At 41.4% G+C, this 18,525-nt stretch overlaps 1 protein-coding gene across 1 annotated transcript in view; it reads left to right on the top strand.

Moving 5' to 3' along the window:
* Positions 1 to 18,525, top strand: part of LOC110082029 (neural-cadherin) — a 146,162-nt gene that overhangs the window by 89,767 nt on the left and 37,870 nt on the right. The window contains exons 14-21 of the mRNA XM_072980430.2: positions 62 to 189; positions 2,462 to 2,648; positions 3,779 to 3,922; positions 7,549 to 7,832; positions 8,560 to 10,171; positions 12,921 to 13,014; positions 15,086 to 15,270; positions 17,729 to 17,958. Of these exons, the coding sequence (XP_072836531.2) occupies positions 62 to 189; positions 2,462 to 2,648; positions 3,779 to 3,922; positions 7,549 to 7,832; positions 8,560 to 10,171; positions 12,921 to 13,014; positions 15,086 to 15,270; positions 17,729 to 17,958 (2,864 nt within the window). The remainder of the gene's footprint in view (positions 1 to 61; positions 190 to 2,461; positions 2,649 to 3,778; positions 3,923 to 7,548; positions 7,833 to 8,559; positions 10,172 to 12,920; positions 13,015 to 15,085; positions 15,271 to 17,728; positions 17,959 to 18,525) is intronic.

Raw genomic sequence — 18,525 nt, 5'->3', positions numbered from 1 at the left:
ACGCTGAAACACACTAAATGCACGGGCACCGGTTAACTCTGAATTTTCTATGCATTCTTAGATGTGAATGACAACGTCCCTTTCTTCACCTCATCAATTTATGAAGCTTCTATAACAGAAGGAGCAGAGGTTGGAACACTGGTTTTTCAAGTTTCTGCCACTGACCTAGACCTTGGCCAGAATGGTGAGGTAAATTAAATCTTGATGTCACATCAGCTGTTGGACTTTACATCTAAGCGTAACTTTTCTGGCAAAATCCATCTTACCGTGAACGCTTGGACTTTTAAGTTCTTCACACTAGTACACACTTGATGAAGTGGATGATCCTGATTCACAAAAGTTTGCAGACTTTATGATTATTATTTTAGTGGTTTATAAAGGTATTGCCTATTCTTACATTTATATTTTGTATTAACTACATTGATCCCTTTTATTTCATTCGGCAACAGAGTAAATCTTGAACAAGGCTTTGCATAGTTTTTCTCACGTGCTGTAAAGGTAAAGGTTCCCCTTGACAATTTTTGTCCAGTCGTGTTCGACTCTAGGGGGCAGTGCTCATCCCCGTTTCCAAGCCACAGAGCCAGCATTTTGTCCGAAGACAATCTTCCGTGGTCACATGGCCAGTGCGACTTAGACACGGAACACTGTTACCTTCCCACCGAGGTGGTCCCTATTAATCTACTCACATTTGCATGCTTTCGAACCGCTAGGTTGGCGGAAGCTGGGACAAGCGGCGGGAGCTCCCTCCGTCGCATGGATTCGATCTTATGACTGCTTGGTCTTCTGACCCTGCAGCACAGGCTTCTGCGGTTTAGCCCGCAGCGCCACCACGTCCCACGTGCTCACGTGCTGTAGTTTATAAAAATAAAGAATTTCAGAGCTGGGCATAGACTGAACCCCAAACCAGAACAATAACAACCATGAACTGAGCTGGTTTATGGTTCATTTCAGGGATCCTGTTTTCCTGAAATCAAAACGAAGCACCAAACTTTTTCCCCCTCGGCACTTTGTTTTGCTCTGGCAAAACAGGATGCCCACCCTTCCTCCTTCCACTTCCCCCACTGCCTCCCTACCTTGTCCTCGAAGCTGCCACTGCTACTGCTGCCACCACCATCCCGAGAGGCAGCAGGCCTGGCTTCCTGCATGGAAGAAGGGTTGAGGATGCAGGTGGTGGCGGCAGTGGCAGTGGCAGCTTCAAGACAAGGTAGGGAGGAAACGGGGACAGTGGAAGGTGAGCGGTTCCCTCCATCACAAACCCAAAAAAACAACCATCTACCAATTCATATCAGTTTGTTTTGGGGGGTTCATGATAAATTTGTGGGTAGCCAACGAACCACAGTTGTTTTTTTCATTCATGACCATCTCTACGGCTAACTGCAGATCTGCAATAATTGCACTTATTTGTTGTACTTGTGTTTCATGGATTTATGCATGTGTTTTAACTTTCTCATTTGTATGCCTGAAAATATAATGTGTGAAGTCCCTTTGAGGGCTGATCATGCTGAGCTCCACTTAGCAAGGCCCAGAAGACTGATGATCAAATTAAATGAACTGTTTGGCACTTTCTAGAAGAGGTGCTCCTTCAGTTGGTCAAAGACACTCTGTTTATCATAGTAGGTGTCTTTTCTTGCTTGTGATGGCTCCTTACATTTACCATGGTTTGTTTTGTGATTGGTCACTGATAAATAACCGCAGACTTAATTGGCAAGTCTTCATTGCTGAAGCTTGTGTCTTTGAGAAAACGCCACTGTCGTAGGGGGAATGGCTTAATCACAGACAATACCTTCTGGTTTGTTCCCTCATCCTGAGTGCACCCCTCCAGAGGTTGTTGGACTGCGACTCCTGTTAGCTTTAGCCAGCCAAGCCATTGATGAAGAATCCTGGGAGCTGTAATCCAACAACTTCTGAAGGGCCATAGTTTGCCCACCAATGAAGGGCTACCGTTTGCCCATCAATGGTCTGTGCGCTTCACCTTCAGCACCTTAACAGCTTGTGCAAGAACCTTACATGCATGCAAGAAGAATTGCTGATGTTGTTGTGTCTAATAGTTGAAGTGCTCAGCATGTGACAGGCATGAGACCAGCACCTTGTCCATTGATGGCTACAGCTTCTGTGCTTCCTCTTGCATGTACATGAAACCCCAGTAGGATTCTTCCCCTTGTGCTTATTATGGTAATAGTGAACATGAACTTTGGTTCAAGATTTACCATGTCTACTTCTGAGTTATTACTCCTAGGAGCATGAGGCATTATGTCTGGCTTCATTGTCTACTTCTGTGTTATTACTCCTAGGAGCATGTCTGGCTTCATTGCGTTTTGTTTGTTTGTTTGTTTGACATTAAGCGTACAGAAAAGCCTGCAACTGGGGGGAGGAGTGTTATACCTGTGTGATCTTGACTCTGTGAGACCTGTCCAAGAGAAAGACATAAATAATGGTCCTTGCCTCCCTCTTAATCTTTCAGATCACGTATTCTCTGCTACCTGATCGCAGTGGGGACTATGCATTTTTTCATTTGGACTCAAAAACAGGTTCAATCTATACTGCCTCTGTGTTTGATCGAGAAAAGAAAGCATCATACCTTTTGGAAGTCAAGTCAACAGATGGGTCAGAATCAGCTCGACCTGGAAAACATGGGCAGCCTAATTCTGGTAAGGAAAGAGGGAAATTGGCCATGCCATCAATTCTTAAAAGAGCACTTTGTTCTCCTTAAAAGAGAACTCTTCATTTAGGGTTTGGGGAAAGCCTGGTTTGCTTTGAAGTTTTCCAAACAGCCCCTGCTGGTTTCTGCGGGCGGAATCACTGCAGGCGTCCACATGTTACAGGAGTCCACAGAGGCAGAGATAGAAAGCTGTAATGAAAGGAAAAAGGCATTTTTGTAAATTGGCATTTTCCCAGGAGGAAACCTCATGCAACTCACTGGGACTTACTTCTGTGTAGGCATGGACTAGGGTGCAGGAGGTTCACCCAAGGGGGGGGGGAACTGTGTTTGTCTGCATTTCTGACTTTTGGCATTTTGTAGTATTTTTTTCTTGGGGAAAAGAAATCCAAACTAGAAAAGTGATCTTTGGGGAGATTCAAAGCTGTACTAAATTATCACTTCTTAATTTCACTGGGGCCATCCCTTCCCATTCATTCAACCACTCACCCACTCACCCACTCACTCACTCATTCATTCATTAGTGACATAGCATTAGTCTGACACCTTTGGAAAGAGAAAGAAAAAAAATGAAGAAATGGAGGCAACAGTTACTCAGCTGAAGGGAGCTACTACAATAGAGCACCTACGGGCACACCCACGACCACATTAAGGTGGGCATCCACAGGGGCATATTTAGACTCAAGACTGTAATTCTAGAATAATAGCCTAGTTATGGAGCAGCTGCTCAAAGTTCTGCACACCATACTGTACTTACTTGCAGTTACAGTGAGCAACAGAATTTGATTTCAAAGAACTTAGTGTTGCTTTAAAGGAAGTTAAAATTGGGATCTTTAGGCTTCAGGACAGGAAAGTTATGACAAAACTGTACATTTGCCATATTAGGCATCAGCTTTTCACATGTTATCTGCTTAAACAAATTGGATGTGACATTCATTTGATATCCAAGTGCTTTTTTGAGTAATGTTGGTATTATAAATTGTCCCACAACCCTAAGGGTTCGTTTCTGTATTGTCTGCATTATTCTTCCTCATTTAATGTGCAGCAAGACAGTTTAAGGAATTGCAGCTGACAGAAGTGGCACAGCCAAGTATTTTAATCTCTTGTTCCCCGTCTCTCTAGACACAGCCTACGTGCGCATTTTTATCAGTGATGTGAATGACAACAAGCCTGTCTTTACCAAGAGCGTCTATGAAGTCAATGTGGATGAAGACCAAGATGTGGGATCAACTGTCATTACCGTCAGCGCTAATGATGAAGACGAAGGTAAAACTTAAGAATTCCTGATAGCAGCACCTGAAATATTAATGAGTTAATTTTTCAATACCTCAGAGGCTATATTTTAGCAGCACTAAGAAGGGGAAATGTCTCTTTCCATTTCCCTCTGTTTATTTAAAGGCTTCTTGCTGTCTTAAACAGTTCTCTTCTCTTGTCTTGAATCTGACAGGTTGTGTGTGTTTGTTTCATTAAGGGGTCCCAGAGGACTTGGTGGAAAATAATTCTTCATTTACGGCAGACCGTACTGTTAGTATAGTTAGATTCAAAAGCTGTAATCCAGTAGCATAAGATGCCTCACATAAGGCGGATGATGTCATCATCTGTAACAGGTTTTTGGAAATTAAAATTCTCCAGTTTCCTCCCCGCAGAACTCTGAAGCCTCTCTTGTTGTCACAGGGAAGCCTTTGGGGGTTGTGGGGTAATCTTCCATTTCCCAAAACAACAGTTGTCTGTAAACTCATCCTATTGAAAGCAGTTTTTGGAAATCAAGGATTTTCCACTCCTGTGACTCCCAGAGGCACCCTTTTGATAAAAGGGATCCCAGTAGAGCCTCAGAACTTTGGGAATGGAGGAATAGGACGTTTTTAATTTCGAAAACACCACACAGCCTTATGCAGCAAAAGTGAAGACAAGAGGATCCCAGCAAAATAATCATAACGACAAGTACAAAATATAGCACCCATCTCTTTTAAGCAGCAGCTCAACATATTTTGCTGATTGAAGTAAAGGTTAAAACTGTGCCCCCTTTTGTTGTATGTACAGAAGCTAACTGGACTGTAAGCTGTATTTGACTTCAATGCTGGCCATGGGCTAGACTCCTCATAGATACCTTACGGAAGCAGGCCAGCTGAGAAAGTTCAAAACGTGTTTTGAGGGACATGTACCTCTGTCCTTCAGGGGAAGAACTGGTGAGACGTTGGTAGGAATGGCCGGTTGACTGTGTCTGCCATGGTTCCCCTCTCTGTCCCCCCTCTGCTGTCTGAGGCAGTAACCTCACTGTGCCTAATGAGATTCTCAAGGTTAGACACAGAGGAGTTCTGGAAATAACAAAATGAGCACTTGGTGATGTAGAATGGTATGGAAGCGCAACTGAGGGTGTGACCACTTTGCAATATATCCTCCAATTACTCTGGGTAATTCAGCATGATTCAAAGCTTCCCAGTTACGTGTTACTGCAAACACGGGAGAAACCCACACTTTTCTTTAAGGAATTGGTTCTTTTTGAGTACCTGTCAGGAGGCTGTTTATTTTTAATTGCTCTACATTGTGTTTTTTTAAAACAACAACAACTGTGTTTGGTTGTGTTAACAGTCGTGCCATGATGTTCTGTGTGTATTCTCTGTGCTGACATCTTGGTCACAAGATGGACACTTGAAACTATGGATAATAGCAAACCATAGATACAAAACATGGAGGCAGGACAAAGGCCACAAGGCCCATCCCTTGTATGTTGCATATAGGGTTGTGGTAAACCACAAATAACTGAAACTGTGGATATGAATCCTACAGCTTGCTATAAACTGTTCTGCTTTAGCACTGCATCATATAGGCACTGGAATCTTGCAGACTTGTTATTGGGCTGTGGTTTGCCTTCCATCTGGAAGTTGCTCTATACAAACACTATATCAGCTCCTTTTTTCATTCTTTTTTCTACTTTTTTTACATTTCCATTCTTTTGAGGCTCTTTTCCCCTCTCTGTTTATTATTGCATTTGCAAGTTTTGCCAGCCTATTGCACAGGACAGTCTACAATTAATAATAGATTGACAAAGGAGGCGAGACCGATGTTTCAATTGCAGAAAAATACACTGTTTGCAACACTGATGTAGTGCTATGCCACTTAGAATAAAAAAGAGGAAAAAATAACTCACACATTTAAAATAGAAAGAAAGAAAGAAAGAAAGAAAGAAAGAAAGAAAGAAAGAAAGAAAGAAAGAAAGAAAGAAAGAAAGAAAGAAAGAAAGAAAGAAAGAAAGAGAGTCCCACTACAAATGTTCATTAAAACATAAATTCCAGATAAGATAATTGTAGAGAAGGACAGAATGCACACAGGGACAGGACAGACGCATGGGTCAATCAGAGTGTGGGTCTGTTTAAGGTAATTGAGAAAGCAGTGTTTTCCCGTGCACTGAATCAACCCACTTCAGTTGGGGCTTCCCCATCAGGATGGGAACAGTGACACAAAGAGCATGTGGCATGAATTGACACAATAATACCCAATAATAATACCCAATAATACTCAATGATTAGATCATTGAGAAGCTACATAATGAATAATGTATTTAATTATTTTCGTACATATTTATTATTGTATTATTTTATTTGTATCCTCTCTTTCTCTAAAGGATTAAAGGCATCTCACAATATGATTAAACAAAAAAATCCAGAAAAACTAGCCAAAAAAACTATTAGTTTTTAAAAATAATCCATTAAAATATGGAAAGAACTACAGTTAAACAAATTATCACATTAAATAACAGCCAAATTAAAGGCAATTTTAAAGCACTTTTTTTTCCTGAAAGGTCGAGTCTCTCTCTCCATCCCAATCAAAAATCCTTCACTCATTAGCAATAGAGGCTGCCCATGACTGAAGCAGAGGGGTACCCTGCATCTCCAAACTTTTGCTGTGCCCTCCCCTCCTTGATCCAGAAGAGGCACCTGCTCAGTAACCAGTCAGCCTGCCCCAATCCTACCTCAATGAAGGTCTTTGCCTGCTAACAGAAAGACAAGAAAGCAGGGTTGGTGGTGGTGATTGGGAGGGGTGGGGGTTTAAAGAAGGCAGCCTGGTTTCCCTCCAAGTAGATTCTGCACCTTGAGAACAAACACTGATAAGAGCTCTCAGGATCTTCATCAGATGAGCCTGTGAGAGTAGCAAGTCGGTTTACTTATGAATTGAGGCACAGATTTGAGTTTGGACTACACGTGGCAGTGGACTGGAATGTCGTACATCTCTTTGCTTTATAAAACGCAAACACCAACTACATGTGCATGGACAGGAAGGATAGTTTCAGGGATCAGGGCTATGGATGGAGCACGGTGTGATCCAGTCCTGTTTGTGTCCTTGATTCAGATCCACCCAACCCTAGCTTCTGCTTGCTGTTAAAGGGGTGGGGGAAGGGAACTATGGCTTTAGGATTGAAGCCTGCAGGTTTTCTTGTACGTGGCTAAGAGGATGGGGATGGATTTTCAGTGGGAAAATGGCGTGAAGCTATGCGGCTAAAATAATGCTGCTACTGCTACTGCAACCCAGTTAGATGTGAGTATGACCTAAACATTAAAGGATACCGTATAGGTTTAAAAGGGACAATTGAATGTTAGAAAAATTGAATATTATCTAGTTTTGTTTAGTCATCAGAAACCAGTGATAGTGAAACAGGAATAAATTAGGCAAGTGCTTAATTAGGATAGCAATTCATTGGTAGGATTAATGCAGATAATTACAGTCGTTGCTGCTAATCACAATTGGTATGATTCATAATTATTAAACTTGCTTTTCCATGGTAAGTGATTTGCCTCTGAATGTTCCTAAAGAATGCCATGGAGACAGGAGGGCCTATTTATAATGATAAATTATGGTCTTGTATAAAGCATCTCCCCCCCCCCGCTTGTTTTTAGGAACCAATGCAAAGTTAAGATATCAAATAATGGCTGGAAACACTAGAGGTGGGTTTGATGTCGAGCCAGAAATGGGAGTGATCTTCATTGCCCGGCCATTGGATTACGAAGAAACAGAATTGTATGAACTTCACCTCTTGGCTTCTGATGGGAAATGGGAGGATTCGGCCATTGTAATCATCAATGTTGTGAATAAAAACGATGAAGCTCCTGTTTTTGCTCTCAATGAGTATTATGGAAGTGTGATTGAAGAACTTGATGGGCTTCCAGTCTTTGTTCTTCAGGTACATTGCGGTATGCTCATTTAAATAATAGTCAGCACAGTTCAGCACAGGGAGGGCAAATTTGATACAGCCCCACTCAGTTTCTGGGGTTTCAGATGCAAATGTTCAAAGTATTCGGTAGACTGGCTTGCACCTTATAGCTGTTGTTGCTCATCCCTGAAATCCACAGAAATTCTGCAAAAATGGGGCTCAGGTCTGTGCTGGCAAAGAGCCTTGCCAGGCTTCCATCATTGAGTTGTAAGATGGGGTGCAGAGGAGAACCATTTGTTTGGGTAACAGAGGAGACATACAGGTTGTGCTGGAAGCTCCAGTGCAATGTAATTGATTCGTGACTGTGGCTGAGCCCACTGTACACCTCTTCCATCATTTGGTGGCTCTCCCATAAATGAAGCAGACCTAATATGGTCCACTTGTTGGACACCTAATAGGTCCTTTATGCACCCATGCTGCTTGTTTCTGTTTGAAAGGTGCGGCTGCTCCATTTGACAGGGATAGTGTCTGTTTTCAGCTATACATAATAGTTGAAATCCAGTCGTAAGTCACAACTAGAGAAGGCCCATTGAATCAATGGAATGTATATAAGTGTTGACTCGCCAGATCTCCACTGATTCAGTGGGTCTAACCCTACATATTACTACTGGGTTTTAACCAATGCATCATTTATATTTGCTGTTCCTGATAAAGTGGCCTTTGCTAATGTACTCCTTTTTAACTTCAATCTCTCTAGGTGGTAGCAAGTGATCCTGACAGTGGCCTGGATGGAGGTGATGTAAGATACTCCTTGCATGGTCATGGTGCAGATGATGTCTTTGCTATAGATGAAAACACAGGTAGCATTTATTCCCAGAAGGTGTTAGATCGGGAAGAGCATGCCCTTTGGAGATTCGTTGTGTTGGCGACTGATGAAGGAGGGGAGGGGCTTACAGGATTTGCAGATGTGATTATAAACATCTGGGATATAAATGATAATGCACCAGTGTTCACCTGTATGCCCAGCAACTGCAATGGAAGTGTCTTTGAAAATTCTCCCGATGATACATTTGTCATGGAAATGACAGCGGTAGACCTGGATGATGCAAATGTAGGTCTCAATGCAATTTTGACCTATCGAATAATTGAGAATGTGAAAAATGACTTTGATATGGACTTATTTAAAATCAGTCCCAGTTCTGGCAACATCTATGTAGCAGGAGGGATGCTGGACAGAGAGACGAGGGAGAAATGTTTCCTTGTAATCGAAGCAAAAGATGGGGGTGGATTGACAGGAACTGGTACTGCTACCATCTGGATCGCAGACATAAATGATCACATCCCTACTTTCGCACAGGATGTTTGGCATGTTGTAATTCCAGAAACTATCACTGTTAATTCTGAAATTCTAGAAATATCAGCAGCTGACGAAGACAGTGGGGAAAATGCACACTTAACATTCACCATTATTGGGGGAGATCCAGAAGAGAAGTTTTATATTGAAAACTATGAAGACCAGCGTGCTACTATTAGGCTTAAAAAGGCCCTGGATTATGAGCAAACCCACGAAAGGTTGTTTAACCTTACCATAAAAGTGGAAGACTTGGATTTTTCTAGCATTGCTTTCTGCTTGATTGAAGTTGAAGACCAAAATGACCACAGCCCTGTTTTCAGTTCTCCTTTTGTCCAGATAAGCCCTATTTTGGAAACTACACCCGTAGGCACCACCATCGTCACAGTAACAGCCACAGATGAGGATTCTGGTTTGAATGGGGACATTGAGTACTCAATCAAGGTGGATTCAGATCCTGCTGGGCAATTTGCAGTAGATCAAGATGGTCACGTGACTGTGTCAAAAACATTGGATTGGGAGATGACTCAGGAGTATGTCTTAGTTATCCAGGCTTCCGATCAAGGGAATCCACCCCGCACAGGAAGTATTACAATACTGATTGACTTGCTGGATGTTAATGACAATGGTCCACTGTTTGAGGCGTCCTACATGCCTGTGGTGTGGGAAAATACTCCAGGACCTCAACTGGTTTATATGAATTCTACCTCTAATCTGCTTCAAGCTTTTGATCCAGATAGTGATGAGAATGGGCCACCTTTTATGTTTTCATTACCCCCAGATTATGAGAACATTTTGGATTTCTCTCTTACTGATAATGGAAATAATACGGCAACTCTTACTGCCTTGAGGTCTTTTGACAGAGAGAAGCAGAAGCTGTTCCGTCTCCCCATTATTATAACAGATAGTGGGAACCCACCCATGAGCTCTACAAACATCTTGTCAATAACTATTGGGGATGAAAATGACAACATTCATGAACCTGGCCATAAAACGGTCTATGTTTACACACACCAAGGTAGGTGTTACGTAGATTGTGGGAACATTTCATAATGGTCTTAAATGTCCCTAGAAATTGTTGTTTGTTGAGACAAAGTAGTCATCTCTAATCTGTTTATACTGGTTTTGTTGTCACAACTGCCCCCCAGTGATCCAAGGTACTCAGGAAAGCAGTAATTTTGTGAGAATCCCCTAATACTGATTACCGTATTTTTTGCTCCATAAGACGCATCTTTCCGTAAGACGCACCAATTTTTTAGGAGAAGAAAGCAGGAAAATATAATTTGTTTTCTTTGCTCCATTAGACGCACAGACTTTCCACCCCCCTGTTTTGTGGGGGAAAAGTGCGTCTTATGGTGTGAAAAACACGCTAATTATCACAGAAGCCCATGATGGAACGTTATAGACCATTATAAAACATGATGCAAAATTTTATACTTGATCTATATTGTATGTCTGATCTGTAGAAGATGGAACTTCTATGAAACTATTATAGTGTGTGCAAAGCTGCCTCTTGCTTCTTAAGAAAAGTAAGGGAATATAGATGAACCACACTCTCTTGCCCTCCTTATCTCTGGGTTTTCTCTGAGAACAGTTCACAAGATCCTCCTTTCTTTCTTCCCTCCCCTTTTATAAGCAATTCTCCAAGTGTCACTTTTCCTCTCTGTATAATTAAGCAACCAGAATCTCAGCATTCACTTTATAATAGGGGGTGGGGGGGAACAGGCTTCTGGCTTTTATGGTGAATTCAGATCATTTATGAGTTATAACTGGCATATAGTGCTAATAGTGGCTCCTCTTTTCTCCCTTCTTTTATGGGGGATGCTCTTGGAATATGTTGATGCCTTCTGCTGTTCTGTAGGTGGGGCTCCATAAATTGCCCCGTGTATTTTTATTAGATCTCTTTCCCTGACACTTCTGAGATTATCACTACATAGCTGGGCAAACTGGTGCCCAGTCTAGTCCCTTGCCATGGAAGGCGCTTTGTCTCATTCCTTATCCTGCCTATGATCAAGACTCCTTCTTGCCTAAAACAACTGACGGAGTATTCCCTCCCCCACTTCCTTGCTGCAAGTAGGGCCTCACCTATGCATAGCCCCCCCCAGAAGATGATTTGATGCACATTTCCTAGTTGCTTCCAGTAATCATCTCCTGTTGCCCCAGTAGGAGATGGGAGCTACCTTTGAATGTAGCTAACCTAATTTGTGGTTGCCACGATGCCAGGAGATAAGGATGACCCTTGAAAATGTCACTAAAAGTCAGAATTATATTGACAATATATTTATGCCATAAATATACTGCTGTTATTTATGTCATGGCATTCTTATTGTTTTGTCTAACCAAAATTATGTGTGGTTTGAGTTTTGTGATCTGAAAGCATTAATTCAAAACATACTATGAAGCACACAGAGCTTGCGGTAGTGTTTAAAATATTTATACTCTGCATTTCTCCTCAAGAGGATCCAAAGCATCTTGTGACATTAATACAAAGAATCTTAGGAACTACAAACAATAAATTAAAAAAGAATTCAAGTAATTTTTTAAAAAGAATTAAACCAATATCAAATTAAAACTTTTTTTGCAAAAGTAACTCATTGTGTTACTCATTACTTTGGGACAGTAAAGTGACTGTTTTTGTTATTGTTGCCTGGCAGGAAATTTATTGTGTTCTGTGTTGTTAACATGCATTGTTGGTACCAGTACAGACAAAAAAATACATGGAAATTCTATCCAGTTCCCTTTCACTCTTTCATTCTGATATTGCGCCTTGAAAATGCTTACAAAAATGTTGAAACAAAGATGAAACAAAACAGTATTTCACTTGACATCTAGGCTTGATAAGAAAATGACCCAACACATGGAAAAATTCCTGTCAATATGCCTCTAAAATGGCTTTAAAAATACTCTTACAAGTAACAATTGAAAGCTGCTAGAAAATTTTGTCCAGAACCTATTGATGATTCACACATACATAAGTTATATTGCCACTGTAGTAAATTGCCACTGACTTTCCTAGGTGTAGCTGTTGCATAGTCAGGCACATACCTTGTAACACAACCAGTGCTGAATTAGGTAGTGGCAATTGAACATAATAAGCTACACAGTTTAACTTACACTTGCATAAATCATTAGGAGAGTTTAGGCTATTGCTTATTATAGCCAGGAATTGCAAGCACTGGTTACATTACTTTTGAACCCTAATGTAGTTCTCATTACCCCAAAAGTAACTGCTTCACCTTGTCCCTAATTACCTAACTTTGAAAATGTGTCAGTTAGTGCCTTGAAAATTGCAGCTTTCACTTTTTAAAGAGGAAACAAGTTCCGAACTCTAATGAGAGACTGAACTGAGTGGAGAGGATTGTGGGTTTAGCCATCCTGTTCTTTAGTTCTGGTGGCTGATGAGCAGCAGAATAAATTCTACACAACTAGAAAATAAATGTGGCTGTTCTTAGCTTCAACAGCATATTCAAGCTGCGAAAAGTCAGCTTTACTTGAAGCACAAATTTGACTTAGCTTGGTAATCCATTTTTTGTGTGCAACAGAACCATGGGCCCTCCTACCTGTAATATGTGTATGTCTAACTTCTCAGTGGCAAGACCATGAAACGTGCCTGCTGCTGCATTACTTGGAAATGTCTTGGATCATAACCTTTGTGAAAGCCAAGCCATAATAAAAATGATGAATGCTGCAATAAATGTTCGCAGATATAAAACTCGCTGGGAAAAGGAGGGGAATTAATGTAGATTTATTGTAATTTGTCTCAACAGGAAAATGGTCAACAACCGTGCTTGGGGAAGTGTTTGCACCAGATCAGGATGACTGGGACAATAAAACGTTTGTCTCTGAAGGAAAAATGCACAAGTGAGGACTGTAGTTGTGTCAAGTGGAGTAATATTTAGTATTTATGCTTCTGTAATTATTTTCTTATGCTTTATTATGTATTTGATATGTCTAAAGGCAAGATCATTGTTCAGATCAGAAATGACGGTGCCTTTAAAACATGCATTTTGCCTTTTTCTCCTTTGGAGGCTGCAACCACAAGAAGTTGTAGAAGGGGTAGCCGTGTCAGTCTGTGCGAGCATTATAAGTGAAACCAAAATGGAAATAAAAAGTAAAAAAAGGTGGTGGGACCTGAAAGACTAACTTTTATATATTTTTTAAATGTCATATTTCATGGACAAGTCCGTTTCATCAGACATAAGAGTAGAGATTTCACATGGCAAACACGTGGCATCAAAATATAGATATCAAATACAGACATCATGGTTGGTTGGTTGGTTGGTTGGTTGGTTAGAAAGTCAGTGGGTGTTTGACATTGTGGTGATAGTGCCTTTGCGGTTCCAATACTGCTGTTGCCACGGAAGATGAGTATCGGGTCCTCTTGTTAGCAGGGGTAGGAAGCAAGAAAAACGCCAGTCCTATTCTACATTTTACATGGCAGTCTTTGCACTTTCCCAAAGAGGACTGATAGCGTTTGAATGGCAAATGTGCATCCTCAAACTTGTTTCTCCTCATGCGTGATTGGTGCATGACTCTCTGCATGATCCCTGTGCATGTACTTGGGTATTAAAAGAAGCTTCTCTGGCATCAGGTTGGCCTTGTTGGACATGCACTGTTGTTAGACATGTGCTGAGGCCCATGTTCCCTCCTTAGAAGGAGGAGGTCTCCTTCTAAGTCCTGGAGGCCATAGCTTTGCTATACGTCTTCTGTGCCCTTGCTCCCACTTTACTTTCCCATTCAGAACAAAGAGAAACTGCCATAGCTTCTCTTTGCTAGTTTGGCCGCTGATGCGGCTTGGTTACAGAGTGACTGGAAAATGACCGAGAAACAGCAGTGGTGGCCGAAGAGGGTGAGGCCAGTGAGAGAGGTGAGCCCTCCTGAATTGCTCAGAAACCTTCTCTTTGTAATAAACACTTTTCGCTGTAGTAAATGCAGGCTCACCACAGCATTAATAGCAGTTTGACACTGGTATAACTTTGCACCTAGAAGTCATGATAGCAGCTTAAAAGTTTAGAACAGGACCAGCTGTGCCTTTCCAGATCACTCAATCCATCAGTATGGTGGACTTGATGGTCGAGAGGGATGATGCAGGTTGTGGATTGGTGGGAGAGGAAAATGGAAGTTGTAGTTCAACAACATCTGGAAGGCCACAACTGGCCTACTTTGCCCCAGTATTACTGAAGGGGGGGAAACCTAGAGCTCTTTTCAGATATTCTTAAGTGTGTATTCAACATGTAAGGAGGGCAGTATATTAGTACCATGTATTCACACTTCCCTTGGAATATTGGAGAATGTGGGGGAAAGATGATTTTGACTGCGTGAAGAGCCGTTAAAGGTAAAGGAAGTATTCCTCTTCGAGCTTTTCTTTTCAGGTTAGCAAAACAATGAGGGTGGAGGAGGGCACTAATACACTGCCCTTCCCAGCCCCAATGCCAAATGAACACAGTTTAAGAGCATTGGAGTAGGGCTCGTCTGTGTCTGGGTAACCTGTCTTGAAGGTAATTATGTAATATTGGGCGATGGGAGTGCAGAAGAAGTGTAGATTACCTAGAGGTACAGTAATCAGAAAAGCAAGGTATTGGATCTTCATGGATCGCCCGTGTAAAATCTGTGTGGATTTGTATTTAAGATGTGAAGTTCTCATAGGATTATCTCTGGTGGGAGTAATCCTTGTTGAGAAGACAATTCCATCAAAATCAGCTATAGAGGATAATAAGGCAAAAATGCTGTGGAGAAAGAATCGCTTTGTGATCTGATCTTCCTTTTTGTGTTAATGAGAGTGGCACATTTCAGCTCAGAAGTGTTCTAGGATGTTTATATGAACCAACTTAGCTTGTGCTATCAGAATGTTCTTTGAGGTAAAGCAGGTTCAAGAGGATTTGTTTTTGTGTGTGTGCGTGTGTGTGTGTATGTGTGTGTGTTCTGTTTCTAGGTCTTTCAGGCTGAATCAAAGGACTGGCTCTCTGATCATGGTGGATAATGCTCCTCAGGGAACATATGAGTTAAAAGTCAGAGTATCAGATGGAGTTTGGCCTGATGTTATTGCAACTGTGGAGATTCATGTCAGAGAAATAGAAAATGAAGCCATCCGGAATTCAGCCACTCTGCGCTTGGCAGGTTAGTCTAATTCATCAGAGGAGCATGACTGCCTGCTCTTTGTGAAAACTCATATATCCTACTTGTAACAGGACACCAAACACTATAACTTGACAGTGGTTTTAGTGGAATATGACATTAGTTATAGATCTTTTCTTCCTTCCTTCCCTTGTTGCTTCCTCTCTTCCTTTTTGGTGAATTTTTAGCAACTGAAGATTTAAAATAAACTCTTCATGGTTTTTTGGGCTACAACTTTCTTCAGCCCTAAATACCCAGGTGGTCATGGGCACGTAGTCTCACGGTGACTGGACAGCACCAGTTGGGGAAGACCGGTTAATAATTTTAAAATAAAAGTTGTTTATGAGTAGAGCCCCAGAGTACTAATAGGAACCAATATTGTTAAGGGGGAAATGTGTGTGTGTGTGTGTGTGTGTGTGTGAGAGAGAGAGAGAGAGAGAGAGAGAGAATGAGATAGAGATTCAGGCTCTTTCTGTTGGAAAATTTACCTGCAGTCCTGTATTTCTTCCCTGCCTTTGCAACTGAGAAATTCAAATGTTTGCTGATTATTTTTTAAACAATATATAATGTTTAAGTTTGTGGTTGCTTTTGTGATCAGCAGCTGAAATAGAGCAGTAAATACAGTGGGGGCTTGACTTGAGAACTTAATCCATATTGGAAGGCGGTTCTCAAGTCAAAAAGTCTGTAAGTCAAGTCTCCATTGACCTACAGTGCATTGAAAACCGATTAATCCCGTAACAGGCTGTTTTTGTTCCATTTTGGTTTTTTTCTGGTCTGTAAGTCAAATCTCAGTCTGCAAGTCAAACCTAAATTTTGCGGCCAGAGAAGTCTGTAACTCAAAAAGTCTGTAAGTCAAGCCGTCTGTAAGTCAAGGGTCCACTGTATGGCTTATTATGAAAAAAGGCTGTGTTTGCAGCAAATTGCCACTCATTATGAAGTGGCAAATTGCCGGTCATGATTAAGGTGGTGGTTGCATTCCTAGATAGATAACAATTTGCATGATAGGGCATGTGCCCAGGAACTTGACCATGTACCTCGTTAACAAATGCCAACCTGGCAGGCTCAGTTATGCAATTTTGTTTACACAAGTTTAAATCAGTCGTAGGATCTTGGTTGTTCTATCGTTGGGCCAATTCACATATGGCCTGTTTAGCTGTCCATCTAATATTATTCAAAGCTATCTTCACGTGCAGACAGTGCCATGTGAATGAGAGCAACGTCAAGCTTATAGTACAGTTTCCAGGTCTGCCAACACTGGGCGTAGGACTGAGTCTGATTCCTTATTGAATGCACACACGGTGGCAATGCTGGGTTTGCTGCGGTACAACATCTGAAACAGATGTTTACGCAGGTTGGAATGGAAGTCAGTGTTTTCTAGTGGTTAGCAAAGCCTGTGACTTAGGGAAGGCAAGGTTCAGTTTCCCCATGTCATCATGCAGCTGGGTAAGGATGGCAGAATCACAGTTTCTTAGCCCAGCCTGCTTCACAGCCCTGTGCAGATCATAATGTGGATGGGATGGAGATTATGTACTCTGCTTGAACTTCCCAGAGATTGATTGATTGATTGATTGGTTGATTGATTGATTGATTGATTGATTGATTGATTCATTCATTCATTCATTCATTCATTCATTCATTCATTCATTCATTCATTCATTCATTCATTCAGGCCCTGCTATATCTCCATAGATCCCAGGGCACAGTACAGGCTATCACAGTACTGTACTAAACAACTTCAGACAAGTCAACAAAACAAAACAAGACAAAAACTTTAAAAAGATAAAACAATATGCAGAAATCCATAAACACATAGATTAGAATTGAGATGGTTACTGCATCCTAAAAACTTAGGTAAAGAATTAAAGTTTTAATTTGGCACCAAAATTAGAGCAATGTTAGCAACAGGTGATCTCTCTAAGGGAAGGCATTATAGAACCAGAATGCCATAGCAGAGAAGGTCCCAAGTTTGTACAGTAGTTAAGGACATGTTCTATGACACTGAGGGTGAATCTAAATGTTAAAGGGACCATGTATTTCCTACAACATCTCTTCTTACAGCAGTTTTCTCAAAGAATCTTCAGCAATCAGGTTTTCTTCCAAACAGATTTTCTTCCAATCAGTTTATCTTCCACTGGTCATAAAACAAAAGAGACAATATGTAAGATAAATAGATGAAATAACTTGCTGTGTTAAATAGATGCCTTTCATCATTAGGAGGAGCACCCCTTCTGGAAAGGTCGTAAGTATGTCACATAGGTTGACCCTCACTATCAGAATGGCAGTGGATGATGCTCTGAGTGATGGGCTGTCAGAGATACTCCATTCATTATATTTTTAGGCGTATGTATCAGAAATTTTAAATGTGTGAGAGAGAACCTCTTCCAGCAACAGGCTAAATAGATAATCTAGTTGGACCATGACATTGCTAACTTTTTAAAAAAATAATTTCTGTTCATATCAGATGTGACCGCAGAAGAGTTCATGAAGAAAGATGAGCCAGAGGAAAGCAGGCATGACAAATTCAAAGACCTGCTTGCAAGAATCCTCTCAGTCTACCCTGAGGATGTCATTATTTTCAGTGTGTTGAATGTCAATGGGAGGCAGACAGATGTGAGATTTGCAGTGCAGAATGGCTCTTCCTATTATAGACCAGAAAAACTGCATGGGCAAGTGGCTGCCTTTAAAAACAAGGTGAGGCAGTAGGCTACTCTGCCACCATATTGGGCAAATGTGACATTGGCTCCGGAGGAAGTACTTACAGGATGCAAAACACACAACTGTTGTGCAGAGAAATTGTAGTAGGACCAGCAGATTCCTACAGAGAAAGGAGATTATGGATGGAACAAACACTGCCTTAGAGCAGCCGTGGGTAGGGTGCAGGCTTCTAGGATCTGCTTTGTTTGCCTAAGACCTACTTACCTGAAACAGAGGCAAAGATTAAGTAGGATCATCTTAGTTTTTACTGCATGCACAATGGTCTGTTGAGAGTGGGGTTGTCCTTTGCTGGCATTTTTGCAAGGGGGAGGATACTCCCTTCCCCCCTATGCATATGGAAGCTCATTGCTTTCAGTGAGGGAATCTCTGACTGGCACAACTGTGTGCTGGAGATTGCATGAGGCAATGTATTTGCAGAGTTTTTACATTGTCTCAATAGGATTCTGCCTGTTTTAAATTTAAAAAATGATGTGTCCCAGAACTTGGACAAGTTAGCTTTTTGGACTCATTGTCCTAGAGTCCTTCGGTGTATGTTGCACAAAC

Source organism: Pogona vitticeps, chromosome 10, assembly GCF_051106095.1.
Source record: "Pogona vitticeps strain Pit_001003342236 chromosome 10, PviZW2.1, whole genome shotgun sequence".
Lineage (NCBI taxonomy): Eukaryota > Metazoa > Chordata > Lepidosauria > Squamata > Agamidae > Pogona > Pogona vitticeps.
The sequence above is the reverse complement of the archived record's forward strand: the minus strand, read 5'-3'. Positions and strand labels throughout refer to the sequence as shown.